This window comes from Melospiza melodia, chromosome 2 (genome assembly GCF_035770615.1).
Source record: "Melospiza melodia melodia isolate bMelMel2 chromosome 2, bMelMel2.pri, whole genome shotgun sequence".
NCBI lineage: Eukaryota > Metazoa > Chordata > Aves > Passeriformes > Passerellidae > Melospiza > Melospiza melodia.
In genome coordinates this window covers 76780606-76797728 of record NC_086195.1, presented here as the reverse complement: position 1 = coordinate 76797728, position 17123 = coordinate 76780606, and the positions used below count along the sequence as shown (strand labels likewise).

General features: G+C 40.8%; 2 protein-coding genes across 3 annotated transcripts in view; one reads left to right on the top strand and one right to left on the bottom strand.

The window, feature by feature from the left end:
* DYNC2H1 (dynein cytoplasmic 2 heavy chain 1) overlaps window positions 1-1199 on the bottom strand; it is a 143166-nt gene extending 141967 nt beyond the window's left edge. For both annotated transcript variants that reach the window (XM_063148920.1, XM_063148921.1), the window contains exon 1: window positions 830-1199. In XM_063148920.1, coding sequence (XP_063004990.1) covers window positions 830-1030 — 201 coding nt within the window. In that variant the 5' untranslated portion in view covers window positions 1031-1199. The remainder of the gene's footprint in view (window positions 1-829) is intronic.
* Window positions 1200-2088: 889 nt separating this feature from the next.
* DCUN1D5 (defective in cullin neddylation 1 domain containing 5) lies at window positions 2089-15134 on the top strand. The gene is made up of 8 exons (XM_063148919.1): window positions 2089-2422; window positions 5006-5088; window positions 7573-7643; window positions 8046-8137; window positions 12926-13034; window positions 13129-13233; window positions 13942-14044; window positions 14815-15134. The coding sequence occupies exons 1-8, from the start codon at window positions 2343-2345 to the stop codon at window positions 14868-14870; spliced, it is 699 nt and encodes a 232-aa protein (XP_063004989.1). The 5' UTR covers window positions 2089-2342; the 3' UTR covers window positions 14871-15134.
* Window positions 15135-17123: the final 1989 nt, after the last annotated feature.

Sequence of the window (17123 nt, the reverse complement as noted above, 5' to 3'; positions counted from 1 at the left end):
TGGGCCATTCACATAGAGACAATATACAACACACTAAAGCTGCACCAACATGGGCACAATCTGCTAACAAATGTATCGTCGGCTGACCATACAGTCTTCGTGGACTCTGGGGACGATGTTCTTGTTTCAGCAAGGATAGAGTTAATTTTCCTACAGTGCTGTGTTTTGGGTTTAGTATGAGAATAATGTTAATATGACACAGTGGTTGTTGCTGAGCAGTAATTACCCAAAGCCAAGGACTTTTCAGTTTCCCATGCTCTGCCAGTGAGGAGGGCACAAGAGGGCAGGGAGGCAGCATGGCCGGGGCAACTGGCCAGAGGGATATTCCGTAGCACAGAGCATCCAGCTCAGTGTATGAACTGGGGGGAGCTGGTCGGGAGGCACCGATCGCTGCTGGGGGACGGGCTGAGCATCAGTCAGGGGGTGGTGAATAACTGCACTGTGCATCTCTTGTCTCTCTTGGGTTTTATTCCCCTCTCTCGCCCCTTTTCATTACAGTTATTAACATTAGCGTGTTAGTAATTAGCTATTATTTTACTTTATTTCGTTTCAGTTATTAAACTGCTCGTATCTCAACCCACAGCGTTCTTTTCTTCCCGATTCTTCTCCCCACGGCGAGGTGGGGGGACAGTGAGTGGTACTTATTTGCCGGCTGGGGTTAAACCACGGCAGCCGCCAGAAGCTTGCAGCAGACACAGAGACCTGCACAGATATTCGCAGAAGGGAGATGTCTCCCAAATCTGACACGTTTTTACGGCCACCAAGCCTGGGCTGACTGCGGGCTCTGCCTCCCCGCTCGCACGCCGGGACGCGGCGGACACCACGGTACCTTGTTGGAGGCGCTGAGCTGCGCGCCCGAGCGCTGCACCACGAGCAGGAACTCATTGCCGTCGTCGAGGAAGCGGCTCAGCTCGGGACGGGAATGCAGCCCCCCGGCCAGGGCAGCGGCACCACCCGCCGGCTCCAGCCCGAAGTAGTTGGCAGCCGTGGCTGAAATAAAGCGCTTCCTCCTGTCTCCCTCCCCGGCCATGGTGGCGGCGCGAACCCCGACAAGGCGGGATCAAGGCGGGGGCGGATCCAGAGCGCCAGGGGAGCACATGCAGGCGCTGGCGAGATTGGACTCAAAAGGCTCACGGCGGGAAGGACGACGGCTCGCTCCGGGGCACAGAGCTCCGGAGAGGCCCGGAGCCGTCCCGGCGTCGTCGGGACCCGTCACTATGGTGACCAGAGATGGCGGCCCTGGCGCGCAGGCGGCCTAGCTGAGGGTGGCGCGGGGCAGGGAGGCGGCGCTCGACGCGCTCGGAAATCAGCGGAACGGGGCGGGACGGGGCTGGAGCAGCGGGCGGAGCGGAAAAGGTGCAGCGCTGCTCCTTGGCGCGGCAGCAGCGCCCGGCAGTCACCCAGGGCTCGGCCGGCCCAATCCGCTGCCAGGCTTCTCCTGGGTTCACCGAAGCAGCTCGTCTGCCATCAGCTGCATCACGGCCGCCGCAGTACCTGGGGTGTTTTCCTCGCCCCCGCCCCACTCCGCTAGGGAGCCCGTGGTGCCCGGTACAGCAAGGCGGAGAGGGACCGCGGTCCCAGCCCCGGCGAGTGCTGGGAGAATGCTCAGACCGCCCACCGGGACCACAGGCTTGTGGCTGCCCGTGGTTTCGCGGGCCAGTGCGGGCGTAGCGATCCGCGCCCCGCTCAGCGATCCCGGCCGCTTCTCTAGAGTCTCCCTAAAAGGACGGAGCGCCTCGCGTCCCGCCCAGCAGCTGCCCCTGAGCTCCGCCACCGCTCGCGGCTCTCGGCAGGCGGCTGTCCCAGCCCCGAGCCCGCCTCCGGCGCTGACGGACACCCAGCTCCCCCCCGGCTGTGGGCTGTGACCGCGCGGGTTCCAAAGCACTGGAGGGGTTGGCGCTTCCCCGTTTATTTCGCTGCAAACGCCGAGCCGTAACCGGCACGCGCGCGGGCCCCGCTCCGGCCGGGAAACGCGCGCGGCAGCCCCGCCCTCCCGGGGGCGGGTCCCGGTGCGGCCCCGCCCCGGCGGCGCTAGCACTTCCTGCCCGGCACCGTCTGTGTCCGGGTCGTTCTCGCCGTTCTCTCCGCAGCCGATACCGCCCGCGCTCGCTCCCGCCCCCGGCACGACACCCGCTTCTGCGAACGGAGCGGCGGCGGCGTCTGCCCGCGGCCAGCGGGGGACGGCAGCGCCCGGTGGGGCTGGGGAAGAGCAGCAGGAACGGGGTCTCCCCTCGTTTCCTCACCGCCGGTCTCGGGAGGCGGCGGCGGCCAGGGGAAGCGAGCCCGGGGGGGCCTCGGCTGCGGGCCCCGGCAGCGGGGCGGCCCCGCCCCGAGGCAGGACGATGCCGGTGAAGAAGAAGAGGAAGTCCTCGGGGGCGGCGGCGGCGGACGACACCGGCCTCAAGAAATGTAAACTCGGCAGGTACCGTCTCGCGGGGCGGCGGCCGGTGCCGGCGGGCACGTCCCGGGCCGCTCCGCTGCGGGCCCCGGGCTGCGGCGGCCGGGGGGCTCCCCGGGGCGGCGGGCGGGCCGTGTGGGGCCCGGCAGGGCCGCGGCCGTGCCGGGGGACACGTCCGGTGCAGGTGCGGCGCTCGCTCGGCGTGCGGCCGCAGCGGCGGCGTGGTCACGCCTCGGCGAGAAACGCCACGGAACGGCTCCCGTTCCCGGCTGGCTTTGCCTTTGGCTCTGCCTCAAGGGCCAGTTCTGGCATTTGTGCCCATATTCTATCTCGCTGGGGTAGGCGGCTCTCCGCTCTTTAAGGTTGCCGGTCCTTAGAGGCTCCGTGCTAAATCGTCGTTTCCTCTTTTTTTTTTTTCTTTTTTTTTTCCCTTTTCCCCTTTTCTTCTTTTTTTTTTTTTTTTTTTTGCTTTTTTTGCAGTAAATTGGTAGGATCGGTCAGCACACTGGAAAACAAGAGCAGGAAAGGTTTCTCTGATAAATACAGGCGTCGGAAGCATCTTGTTCATTAACTACTCTAAAAAGACCGCTTTATGCCGAGATACCCAAAAGTTGGTGTTAGAATGATAAGCCATTAGCGCGGTGCAGCAGGAGCTTACAGGGTGGCTTCCCCGAAGTAACTGCCTGCTTCGTCTATTAGACCTTGTTAAGTATGCCAGTAGAGCAGTAGTTACGGCTAACGTCCTGAGGACATGAGGATACAAAGGACTTGCGAAATCCACACTACGGGAATGGCTATTGCAAAAAATTGTGGTGTATGGCCTTTCTCGTTGGCTGGCCAAACTTGAGCTTAGAAGTACACAGGCTTTTATTTTGTTATGATTGTTCATTTTGGGTAACCATTCCAGAGCTCATTTTTTGTAGTCATTGATGACCTTTTAGTTTCAATCCGTTATTCATTGCCTATAAATCTCTTCTTGTGCCAGCATGATCCTCTGTACCACTCTACTCTCTCATGGTTCTGCCTCAAAGTATATTTAGAGGGAACACTTTTGTTTTCTCATACTTTACTTTGTATACTTCTAAAAACTAAGTTATTCTGGTTTGTAATACCAAATTTCAGTTTCCGTGCTCATCTTAGCACTTGTTTGCATGTGTTCACTTTCAGTTTGTCTTTCTAGAACACTGTTAATGGAAATTTAGGATTTTAATTTCTTTCACTTAGTGTTTTTTTGGCTTAAGAAAGGAAAAAAACTCACAGATTCTACAGGGAGCTGGTTGTTGGGCAGAAACTATGATGTCAGTCAGAGTTCATGCTAGGTGATCAGAAAATGCTAGATACACAAGCGTTTTTGGCATTATGTTCTTACACAACAAGTTATTGGTAATATTCTTTAGTAAAATCAGTGATTACAAATTGATCTATGTTAATCTGGATAAAGCCAATAAGCAATAGCACACCATATGACTGCCTCTTTCTGGTGACTTGAGTTCCTCATGCCAGTTGGATGGACGGATGAATGTTTGTAGGACTCCTTTAATTCTAGCTTTCAGCACAGAATGCTTCTTCTTAAGAGTGTTGTGTTCTTTAACAGTGAAGCTAAAAATGATACATGGGAGTTAAAGTTGTTCATCCCTCTCAGAATTGAACTATTCTTCTCCTGCTTGACGTTTTAATTTTAAAATTGCAATGTGGGAGCTGCATAATTTTAAAGCCTCATATGATTAGTTCTCACCTCATTGTTAGAAATAACCTTAGCTTGTTTAAAAAGTCTGTAATTTGTGTTTGAAAGGAGGATGCATTGAAAAGGTGCTGCAACTCCTTACTGACTGAAGGTGCCTTTGTGTAGTCGGTGTTTTTACTGGAAGAAATTCTGTGCGTTCTTTTAATGAACGATGAATTAGAGAATTCTCTTCCTAGGCAAACTGGGTTGTGTGTTACATAATGAAAACAATAATGGGGGAAGCTCTGTGTGCTGAGCAGCTTCAGTCTTGCCACAGATTGCACACTGCTATTCTGGTATATGTACCAAATAGCTATAGAATTTGTAGATGCTTAATTACATGTATAATGTAAACCAATTGACCGGGTATTTTTCCCAGATTTGAATGGTTAACTATAAATAGCCTGACTTTTAAATATGTCAAACTCTGCAGCTTCTGTTGACCTTAATGGGGTCTGTGCATGTTCAGCACTCTTGAAAATCAAGCTGCTTATTGGAGACCTAACATTAAATGCTTGTATGTATAAATAAAAATAGATAATGAGGCATTTGAATTACTGAGGAGTGATATTTTGGCCATCTGTGTGGGGCTTTTTTTGTTTAATATCTACAAGATAACAGTACTTCTGCATTTCAGGAAAAGTAATAGTTGCAATAAATTGAGCTATGAGATGGTTGTAATCTAAAGGTAATTTTATGTTCCAGCAGCTGAGGATGACACAGCTGCCTTTTATGAAATTCAGCATAACTCTAGATGTATACTGACCTCATTAAACAATTTAAGTAGATTCATGATAAATATTGTGTAATTTAAGTTTTCCTGGTTTTCACATGTGTCATTAAAATAACACTGTTCATCCCTGTGTTTCTATTTGCTACTGCAGATCACAAGCATCTGGTAAAGTAATAAGTGGAGAGGAACATTTTTCAAGCAAAAAGTGCCTGGCTTGGTTTTATGAATATGCAGGTAATATGCAATGCATTCGTGTTTGAAACTATATGGTTTTGTTTTAAATAATGCAATACATAAAACATTACTTGTGTTTTGCTTTTTGTATGCTGATGTAGACATAAAAATATGTTCATGTATTTGCTTCCTTATAACATGCACTTGAATTAGGATAGCTTTTATTATTGCATTCTTGGTATTTGTTCTTTTTTTACTTGTTTTTGTTTATGCTTTATAACTTTAAAATGAAACAACAGATATGAGCAGTACAATGTTGAGCCAGGATATACTGAGTGATTCATTTCTTGCTTTGAAGTTGTCAAGTAGAAGTCAGGACATTCAGAGATGATTCAGATTGATGCTTATGTGTCTAACTATATCTTCTTTGTGATCATATTGGAAGGCTAATGATATAGGTCATGATTTAAGCTCCTTGGATTTCTGTTTTACAAAACAAAATAATAGAGGTTTATACTGGTTTTCCATCTGAGAATTTGTACTAATATTTTTTATATTCTAAATATCAATGTTTCATTCCATTTGAAGTAGCCTCTTTCAAACAACTCACAATTGCCATCAAATAGCTGCTTTAAGTGAATATGCAGTGTATATCACTGCTATTTATTTACCAATTCTATTTTTTCTGAATTCAGGATTTCTGAATCGTTACTAATTTCTTGTCTGGTCACTACTTAAAGTCCATCATAGCTGGTTGGTGATTAAAACTCAATAATTGTCAGATCTTAGTATGGAGAGAGCTGCTGATTTATCTGCCAGCAGTTGTTTTGATTATATTTATCAAGACTGATATTTTCCTTGCAATCTTTTCACACCAATGAACTACTCTTGTTTATAGTAATCTGCTCTATACTTTAGATTTGAGGCATACTCTTCTGGAGTGGAGTCTTTTCTAGGGAAATAATAATTCAAAGTTAATTTTCTTGTAATAAATTTCTTTGCACATTCTTCAGAATTAATGTCTGTAAATTTTGTCATTGAGTCAAGAATTGAATGTAGGAGGTTATACTTTTAGTTAATCAGCAATCAAAAAATGCCACGTTTCTAGCATGAGCTAGAATTCCAATTAAATTATATACAACAGAAGCTAAAATGCTTCCATTAAAAGATAAAACTATACACACACATTTAAGTGTATGAGTTTTATGTATGATTTCTGGACCAGAAACACTCATTCAAGCTTTTACTTGTCATTGCCAGTGGACCCTTGTATGTGTTTCTCTTCATAACTTGCTGGGGTTTTTTAAGAATTTTCTATCTAACACTGTTTAGCCTTGCTTACCTAGGCAAAATGTCGTTTGCAATATTTTTCAGGAGGTAGGTATTCATGATGTTAAGTGTCAGTTGGATTTTATTTTTCTGCAGAAGTAGCCATTCTCAATAGGTTTTATTGACGGTGTTCTTACCTCACAGTGAGTAGTTATTCAAAGCACATTATCCAAACTCTTTAAGAGGCTTTTGCTTACACTGGCAGCAGATAAAGTGGAGACAGATTCGTCAAGGACTCTGCCTATTATAAGCAGCAAAATTTGCCAAAAAGTTGTGAAGTGGTATGTTGTTTTGGAAGCTAAAACCTTTGCCTTTTACATTAGTTCATACTCATTAACTGTTAATGTAGTGATCCAGGACGCATTCAAATACTGTGTTGACAGGTCTTTTAATAATATTTGGCTGCCCAGTAGGAGTCATTTTTGGAGGCTTAGTCGAAATAACTGAAGCCAGAGAGATTAGAGGAAAAAATGACCTGGAGTGTCTGTATGCACTCTTTAAAGGCACTATTTTGCTGCATTTTAGAGATTTTGCTGTTAAAATGGAGAAATGACAGCATAATGCTAACTGTTGTGGTCCTAATCAATTTGTTTTCATTATGGTCCTGAACCTTTTTTTTGCTTTGTATATGGCTAACATGCTCAGCATTTCTTCAATTTATTGTTTTCACTTTGTGTGTTTTACTCAGCGTTGTAAAACTCATCTTACTTTATTTGTAGATTCACTCTCTGTGTTAGTGTAAACCCATAATGTTAGCACCATTGAAAGAATAATATGTGTAATAGTAGCTCAGACAGAATTAGAATTTTTTTTGTTGGTGATAAAATAATTTTTTAAGAACATTATTTATAAAGTGACTTCAGCAGAGAGTAGCAGTACCCAAATTGTCTTAAAACAATTGAGTGCCACAGTTATTGGAGTTGAGCTGGTCAATAGGAAGCTCAATGGAGTTTTTTGAGAACTCGGATACAAAACCAAGATGGCTCATCTGCTATCATAGGGAGGCAGTGCACAGCACAAACATTCTGGTGTAGCACATACATGTCTACACAATTGCACTTGATAGAATAGGTCTTTCTTAAAAGCTACTTAATAGTGTAATTCAATGTTTTTAGAAATACTTTGGGTGCAATATAGCCTAATTATTGTTCATAACTCTTATGAGCAGTGAATGTTACTTGGATTTTTCACTCTGGTGTGGTTTTTGCTTTGAAGGTCCTGATGAAGTTGTAGGCCCTGAAGGAATGGAAAAATTCTGTGAAGACATCGGTGTTGAACCTGAAAATGTAAGTTTCTTTCATAGTGCTAATAACACCTAAGGGGATATTCGATAAGGTTAAATTCTGTGTATAACTCTTAACTCCACTAAGCAGAGAGTTTTTCATCTTCCTGCTTGTAGGAGCTGCTCTAAGATATTTCAGCTGAATACATCAGTTTTACTTGGCTGGTGTGTGAGGTTTTTTGGGTGGGTTTATTATAGTAATACTTAATTTTCAAAAATTGAAAGTGAGGGAAAAATTACATGTAGCTGAACTTTTTAGTGGTAACAAATATGAAGACTAAGCATGTATCACAATTGCTAGAATGTTTGAATGCTTTAGAGTTTTGTTCTTGGACATTAGTAAATCAGCCTTTTCTTATGTTCTGACTTCTTTTCCTCCCCTTATTTTTATTTTTGTTTCCTCTAGATTATTATGTTAGTTTTAGCCTGGAAACTAGAGGCTGAAAGCATGGGATTTTTTACCAAGGAAGAATGGTTAAAAGGAATGACCTCATTACAGTAAGAGTGTTTTTACATATCTAATAGAATGTTCTAATTTTATAATTGTACCTATAACTTAACTATTCTTGTTCTGTTTCATGTATGTTGGAAATAAGACACAAAAAAAGCTGTCTTTTAGTTCTTGTTTTGGTCCACAACTGCAAAATTAATCTGAGTTAACTCAAAGGATTAAATTATTGTCTAAACCTTGTTAAGTCAGGTTTTGATGGCTTCCTTTTCTTGCAACAATACGTTAAAATACCATTGTAGTTAGCAGATATAAATAAGTAGATCAGGAGATGCACATAAGCATGTCTCAGCACTGATATTATGGAAAGATTTTACTGATTTCTGAGCTTTATAGATGATGACTGGATAGTAATTTTGGCTATTGGTGTTATTTATTAGATGCACATCAGAAGCCATACTTAATGCTTAGGTTAAGTAACACCTTTTCAATTTATAAGTTAACTTCTTGCTCTTTCTGTTTGCATTTGGATTTTTGATTAGTTAATGCTCTGCCTAAAGAGTATTTCTTACATGAAAGTAATCAGGTTTTTTTTTTTGTGAGGCTTAAGTCAGTTGTTACTTTTTGTTCATTCTTTGTTGAACTATTTATGGTACCCTAGTGTTGTAAGGCTGTCTTGTTATGACACTGCATTTAATATTACAAATAGGGAACTACTCTTGCAGCTAGAGCAGAGTTCCCTGTCACTTGTGGATTGGTTTGGGAAATTGTATCAGGCATATACCCTCTGGTTACTCAAAACTCTGGAGTAAGTGACTCTGGACTGACTCTCAACTCTTACTTGATTTGGCATCAGGCTTCTGACAGTTGCCTTGATTATTTTGTGACTATCACCAGAAATTAAATTAGGAGTGGGAATTATTAAATTGCCTGAAGTTCAGGGTGACAGATTAAATTCTGTGTGCTTGATTTTTCAGATGCAGTGAATGGGTATTGGTCACTTATCTGAAGTATTTAATTCTTACCCCCAAATAGAAGCTTTAAGAGTTATCCAGTTTCACAGAATGCAAGCACGGACATGTATGAAATCAGGCCCCTGTTCAGAGCCCATGTTTTAGACTAATAATTTGCTGACTGGAAGTCTTCTGGTTCTTTTCAGAACAGAGCTGGTCATGCTATAGTCTAAATGTGTTTAATACTGAAAATAGGGTACTGCTGTGCATTTTCATAGAAACAGACTTCTGGTGAGAGCGCTTGCCTGAGCCTAAAGCAGTTGATGTGTATGTTTGCTTCCCCTGTTGCTCTCTAAAAAGCTGGCTGAGCAGCTGGGTGAGGCAGAGATGCTCACATAGCACAACTCAAGATCCATAGGCTAAAAAATACGTGCAGGTTTTGGCTGGGAGTGAGCAAGCAGTTCTGTGATGTTTAGCTGCCATCTGAGGTTAAACCATGATGAAAGAAAATACAAAGCTGTAGACTTGTGCTGTTATTGCTTACTAGAAAGGGAGGATTATATTATGGGATTCCATCTGGAATGGGATTATCTATTTTCTCTTGAAAAGTCTGAAAGGAGTTTGAAGGAAAAGGGTTTTACACTTAATAAAATATTATTGCATGCTTACACAGCTTATTTCTTTTCTTTCTAATTTTTGCATGAAGAAATGAGATTGAAATGCATTAAAACCCTGGAGTGTATTCCACATAGACTTCTGTATAGAATCTTTATTTCAAGATACGTGAAATGTTACACAAGATAATTGCATGAACAGTGCTGGGTGGGATTTAGCTCAATAGTAAGATACCTAAATGTTTGGTTTATGTGCAAGAGCTGGATTTCTTAAACTCTTACTGCAATCTTTGGAGATCCAGTCAGTGTAATGGAGCCTAGGGAAGTAGCCAGTTTGCCCTAAGACCTAATGACTGGTCACCTCAATTGCTCTTAGAGGTTGCTTGAATGAATGGCAACACCTGAAGCTTAGGACATCCCTGACAGTTAGATGGCAGCATTTGGGTGCCTGAATCTTGAAGTGACATTCTCTCTGCATGTTGTTTTGTAATACACTGGTGAGGTTTGCTGTTTATGAGAAAAATAAATGTGTGGTGAGGTAGATACTGTCAAAATGAAGGTGAATTCAACCTAAATATCATCTTATGAGACCTAAGCAGCTTAGGCTGGGAGGTTTCCAGTATGTTGTGTAGGTGGGGTGAATTCTGCCCTGTATGTGTGTGTGTGCATATACATATATATGTATGTATATATGCAAGCTCTCTTCCTGGCAGACAGAAACAAGTACCTCTGCTAGGCTGATTATTTCATCCTTCTTATGATGAAATGTATATAATAACCTTAAATGCTTTTGGTTTAATGTTTGTAAACATCTTACTGATTTTTCTTTTTAGTATAAGACAAGTATATATGAATAGCTATGAAATGTAAAACATTGGACTATCTGAGTAGGAGTTAATGAATCATCAGTTTGTCCGTGTGAGCTGTGCCTCAGATGATCTCTCTATCTAAACAGAAATTAAAGTACATTCAGTTTGTGGTGCTAATTTGAGTTTTGTTAAAAATGTGACATAGGGATGAGAAGAGAATGTAGTAAGCTAATGTCTAATTTTGTTCATCTTGAGGTAACACTATTCAGTGCTATCTTTCAGTAAAGACAGTTTGGGAAATTGCATCTTTTTCTAGTGTCTATACAGGAGTTTAGTGTTAATTCACTTGTGCTAATGAGAAGGTTGTTCTGCTTATTAGGAAGATTATTCCAAGTATGGGTGACCTCGGTTGTGTGTTTTATGGTGCAGCCACACAGGCAGCTGTGCCTTTGTAAAAGAGGAGTTTGACAACTCCTTGCCTATTTTTGGGAGGAAGGTCAGTTGCTAGGTACAGAAATGCCTTAAACAGCTTTAACCAAAATATGTCTGTGTGTCAGGATCCAGAGGTTGGTGCTGGTCTGAGCATGATCCATTTGGCTTTTTGTTATAAATGCACTGATAATAAATTGCTTAGGAGTCGTGATACTTAATTATTGCTCATTTTCATACCAGCTTTTTCAAAAGAATAAATTGTGTATTAAAATACACATAGCCAATAGTATTGTAGACAATAGCTGGCATTTTACTTTGCACTTAGATTTATGATTATTTGAACAATTTTAACAAAGTAGTTTGCAAGAAATTTAAACATACTGAAATTTGAGTTTACCCATGATATGGTAAATAGTCTATCAAGTTATATCTAACAATGTGTGATAAACCCACTATAAATATTTTATATGTCACTAGTACACTTAAAACTTGAGCATTTAGGTAGATTAAATAGGTAGATTTGTCCTCAAATGTGTAGAACATTCTGGTAGAAATAGGAAGCTTTGAACAGTAGAAGAGATATGAATAAAAAACACAATGCCTTTCTACCATAGCATAATGCCATTTTAAGGGTTAGATAGTAGAATACAGACCAATTCAATAGCTGAAGACAAAAAAAGTAATTTTTTTTTTTGTTACATTTACTAAATCTCATTTAACAAGAGATCTTTTCAATTCGTTATATGGTTTATCACAGAATATACTAGTTGTCATCTGAATATGTAGCCTAATTAGCTAATAGTTTTATTTATTTAACACCAGTGTTGGCTAAGACTTAGTGCTGCTTTAGGTAGATGCTGCTAGGTACAAGAAATAATAAAAGGTTGCATCAGTTAGAATTGCTACTGAGACAGACTGACAGACAGCTGTGCACACACGGGCTGGCAGATCTGAGGAATGGGAAGTATCAGCTGTGGGCAAAGTAGAGCATCAAAGCCCAGCAGCCCTTGCTGGAGGCCTGTGTGACAAGTCAATGTGGAGCTGTTAGAGGTGCCAAATGTATTCTCTGAGAGGCAGGCTGCTAAAAGGGGGACACGTGACCAGAGGAAGTATTTATGTACAGCTGCTTTTCTGAAAGTATGCTTCTTCATGAAGGATACAAGGCAAGGCAGATTTTTTAATTTATTCTTTTTTAGTCATGGCAGCTTTTATAAGAATAGAATGTCCTGTTATAACTGTTCTATTGAGTGAATATTTTCTGGAGGATTAGCAAAGTTAAATTGCATTCTCCTTTGGCATTGTTGGTGAATCTGACCCATTTTCTATTTCCTTGCTGAGTAAAGTACAAGGAGATCTTTCTGCCAAGGGGTTATTTTTGCCAAAGCTTTATCCTGTTGACTAGTGGACCTGTATGTTCTCATAGAGCCTTTGATTTTTCGGTTAAATGTTACTGACTATTAATCAGGTGATTAATGTTTTATCAGAGCTTGCATTTATCAGTCATAAAACATGAGCAGACTAGTATGTTTTGCAGAGTGCCTGCTCAATCCTGCCAGTTGTAAACACACACTTGAAAACTACGTGTTTAGGGTTTACATTTTCCCATTATTTACAGCTGGATTTTACCCCTTAATGCTCACTGAATGATGTTGTCTTCAAACATTCATAGTGATTGGAAGATAAGATACTGCTGGGTGTGAGTATAGATTACAGAGTTTGGAATTAAAAGACTATTATTTGAAATGTGAAGCATGCACTTCATATGATGTTGCTGATATATTTAAAATTAAAAACTTGCTTACAGAAGCCAGCATTCATTTCAGTGAGCTGCAAATATTGAGCATGTTCAAGATTCTTCAAGTCAGTTTCACAGTATTACTCCTGTGTTCAAGTATTTCACAGTATATCTAATGATTGCGCTGTGACAATTTCAGGTTTTTGTGTTTGCTGGCTTTTTTTTTTTTTGTTGTTGCCTGATGTTGTGTTTTGAACTCCTAATGTTTTGGTTTTTTGTTGTTTTTTTTTTTAAGGTGTGACTGTACAGAAAAATTACAGAGTAAATTTGACTTCTTACGGTCACAGTTGAATGACATTTCATCCTTCAAGAATATCTACAGATACGCCTTTGATTTTGCAAGGGTAAGACTGCTGAAATGTTAGGAAAGTTCTTACTTTTATTTATTCAACAAGCTTGTACTTGATTGGTTTCTGTGCTTTCTTTATTCAACCTTAGGAAAAAGACCAGCGAAGTCTTGATATTGATACTGCAAAGTCCATGTTAGCTCTTCTGCTCGGAAGAACTTGGCCACTGTTTTCAGTATTTTATCAATACCTGGAGGTACAAGTTTCCTTGACTTTTTGAATGTTGGCATAGTAGTTGAACTGTTCTGTGAGAATATTGTGGTTTTTTAATTCAAAAATGTCTCTGTATTGCTCCCTTTACCTTGCTCAATGTGCTTATGAAACAGTAGTGTTCTTGTATGCATCAAAATACTTTTCTTCCTCTCTATGCCCCAGACCCTTTTCTTATCAAAGACAGCTAAAATTCCATCTTGGTTTTACTCTTAAATATAAACTTGAAAGTAAGTAGTAGAACCCCACTAGTCTATTCAGCTGCATCTGCACTGCATTTCAAGTTTGCTTTTTATGTCCTTATGATCATAATGTATTGTACCCTGGAGAAAATAAGATTTTTAAATTTTTTTTAATAGTTCATTCTGAAAATACATCTCAGCTAGATATGCCCCACTTTAGGGCTAGGCAAAAATATACCAGTTTTTGAAGCTTAGAGGGGTAACTTAACTGATTTCCAGGTTTTGGGGAATTTGATTCTGTTCTGATCGTCCAAGAAATCATTTCATGTTGTTTCATAACTACAAAATATGTTCATGTGTAGTATTTTTTAAAATAGAAAATCAAGTAAGTAATAGCCATTGTAACCTATTAAATAGTTTGTTAGGAACTCATTGACGATAAAAAGATAAATGCAGTGCAGGAGTACCAAATGCCACTTGACATTTTAATATTTTGAAATTACTTTTCCTAGCAATCGAAGTATAGAGTTATGAACAAGGATCAGTGGTACAATGTACTAGAGTTCAGCAGAACTGTCCATGCAGATCTTAGCAACTACGATGAAGATGGTGCATGTAAGTATTCTTAATGTTTTGCTTATTCAAATATTAGCAGAGAATTTTAAAATTGCATAAAATGAATTTCTATTGCAGAAACAATACTGTAAGGTTTGGGTTTTTTTCCAACAATGAATACAAAAACAGCCCTGATAACCATCCACCTTCAAGCTGCAGTTATTAATTTTTCCTACTTGTTTGTCAGGGGTATAGTATGTAAATAGTATGATGATTTGCTTGAGCCAGCTTGTATTCAGTGAGAATCTAGTGAAGGTGCTTGCTGCATGCAACTGTAGACTTGCAAGTAGAATTATAAACAGCGAACTCTCATTTTGTTCTAATATATAATAAACCATATATAATAAACCATAGCTTAACAATTTTTGCCTACTTGCTGGTATTTGGGGCTGAACTTTCCACCTGGCTGGTAGTCAGTCATGCCATGACTGAATTGCCTAAGTCCTATTTTGGTCCATGTTGTAATTGTTCACAATTTTGAAAACTTAGGAAAGAAGGAATTAGTTGTGCTGTTTGCAACATTTGTAAGATTATTTTTATGCCTTCCATTCCGTTCACTCCACCGGTCAGATATCGGGAACAATTTTTTCCATAAAATGGGGGTTTTTTGCACTTTTTGTCATCCTTGGATTGGAATGATTGTACTAATCTATGAGTATTTTACCATGGGATTGCCATGGATGTTTCCTAGAACAGTAGTTTTAAATCCTCATACTGAAAATGTTTGAAGGACATTGCCCATTATAACTCCAAGTTTTGTCTGTCTGCAGGGCCCGTACTTCTGGATGAATTTGTTGAATGGCAGAAAGTTCGTCAAGCGTCATAGCAAGAATTCAAAAGAAAATGCAAGAGTTTTTTTTTTTGGTGCCCGCCTGTACACAAAGTAATGAGAAAAACAAAGGATTGCATTTTCATTCATAAGAAAGACTTTACAGTAATTTTTTTTTCCTTTTTTAAGGAGACTTTCTTGTTACATGTGATATGGGCATTGAACCACACCTCTTCTGAGACTGAAAGTTGGAGTTCTTGTTTTGAGTCTTATGTTTATAGCATTTCTTTCAGAACAATAAAGATTCAGATTTGTGACAAAGGCCTAAAAGTGAAGGATGTCCCTTGAATGTGAGTGTGGTGTCTATTTTTAAAACCAAATCTATAAGATATCTTTCTCAGAAGTGCCCTTTGCTATGAATTTTTGAAGACCTTAAAATGCTTAATTGACGCTCTTGCTTGCTGTTGGTGTGATTGTCTGTGTGGCAGATGTTAGAAAGAATGGCTGATTTTGGAAGCCCTGGGTGGGAGTGTGCTAGTTTATGTAGCAAGTATTGGTCATGGGTTGTGCCACGGTTTTCAGCTCCTCGTGGAGATAAAGGCCTTAAACTCCTGCTATTGTTTTTTATTTCTCTGTCTATTTCCCACCCAGTGGCATGGCATTTAATGGCAGACCCTTTCAAAGTAGAAAGGTGTAGAAGAAATGGCTTTGTGTGCAGAATGGCTGAAAACTAGTTGCCTGTACTTCAGATGCTAAACACAGATACTCTTTGGTACAGCAAGGCAGCTTCAGATTTTTACTGCTATTTAGGTTTTTTGGATTGCTTTGTACAAGTGCAATTTATATTTTAAAAGGGAAAACTGGGAAGACTTGTTTTCATGCTTTTCTTCTTGCATGTTTTAGACTGGAGGCACTCATAACATGACTTTTTTTTCCTCTCTGGATGGTTTTCATAATATAAATCAAGAAGCAACTATTTAATCACCTACATTTCACCAAGTAACAGGCTGCATGTAACAGGATATTAAATAGCACCCTGTTACTCTGTGTTCTGAGTCCCAAAACTACTGTGCTTGCCCTTTTAGGCATTCAGTATTCATTACAACTTTTAAATATAGTAGAAGTTTCTCACTCTACCTCCATGCCCAGGAGACTCAATGCCACCCTAGATAAGGGAAGGGATTTTAATCAGTACATGTGAAAAACCAAACCAGAATGAGAGAATGAAGCATTTCCAACTTCTGCTTTATTATATAAATGTATTATACAGACTGTGATAATACTGGAAGACTCTCAGTTGGTGATCAAGGCCTGTGTGCCAAATATTTTAACAAGTGAAATAAGAATAGACAATGTAAGCTTGGCATGACTTGAAGATCTTTGCCTCAGGGAAATTCTGTTTTGCACATCCCTTAGTCAGACTAAGAAGCGCGAGTTTTCCTGTCCTTAAGGAAAGCTGTGTTTCCAAGATGATTTTTTTTTTTAAGAAGGCGGGTGGAAAAAGGAAGGTATGAAGAGAAATAAGGGGTACCAACCAAGTGTGTGCCTGTGCTCTTTTTCTACTACTGAGGACCACACTTGCAGCTTCTCTAGAAGTATGCTTGCTGTGGGCTGCAGGACACTGCAGTGCTGGGCTGTGGGCTGTTCTGCGAGTCACCTTGAGCTGTAGAAGCTTGGTTTCACCCAAGTGAGGAAAGCACCAGAGGAAAAGATACTTGGAAGATTTCTGCTTGTACAATAGCTAGTGTCTGTGTGCATGTAAACAGATGCACTACAGCTGCTCTAAATATTTTTTTCCCGTATTTTACAAAAAGTACCTAATTTTAGACCTTGTGTGAGCTGCAGCATTTCCCTTCAACATGTTACAAGTTATCCATTTGCATTGCTGATAATTCTGATGTCACTCATAACAGAGTGCCTTTCATTTAGGAATTGCCCTACTCCACAGGAAGCTTCTGCCAGAATGAGATTAATTTCAACAGTCCTAAGACCTGCTGGTACAATAAGGTCCTAAGATGCACAGATAAACATGCACCATGTTACTGATGTCAAGGGATGTACTGCTGTACACTAAATCTCTTCAGGGATGTTGATTCTAAAATTACTTTCAAGTTCACTGCAATGACTCCTTGCATACTGTGTTTAGTCCCCACTAGGGTGTTCTCTTTCCAAAAGTTTTGAAATTCTGGTCAGAAGAATCTTTTATAGCTTGATTTTTAAAAAATCATTGCTTTTAGGTAACTGCAAGCTGTTGTGAGTTCAATTTAAACCATTTGGTCCTAGAGGATGATATTAGAGTGTAAAAGTAGG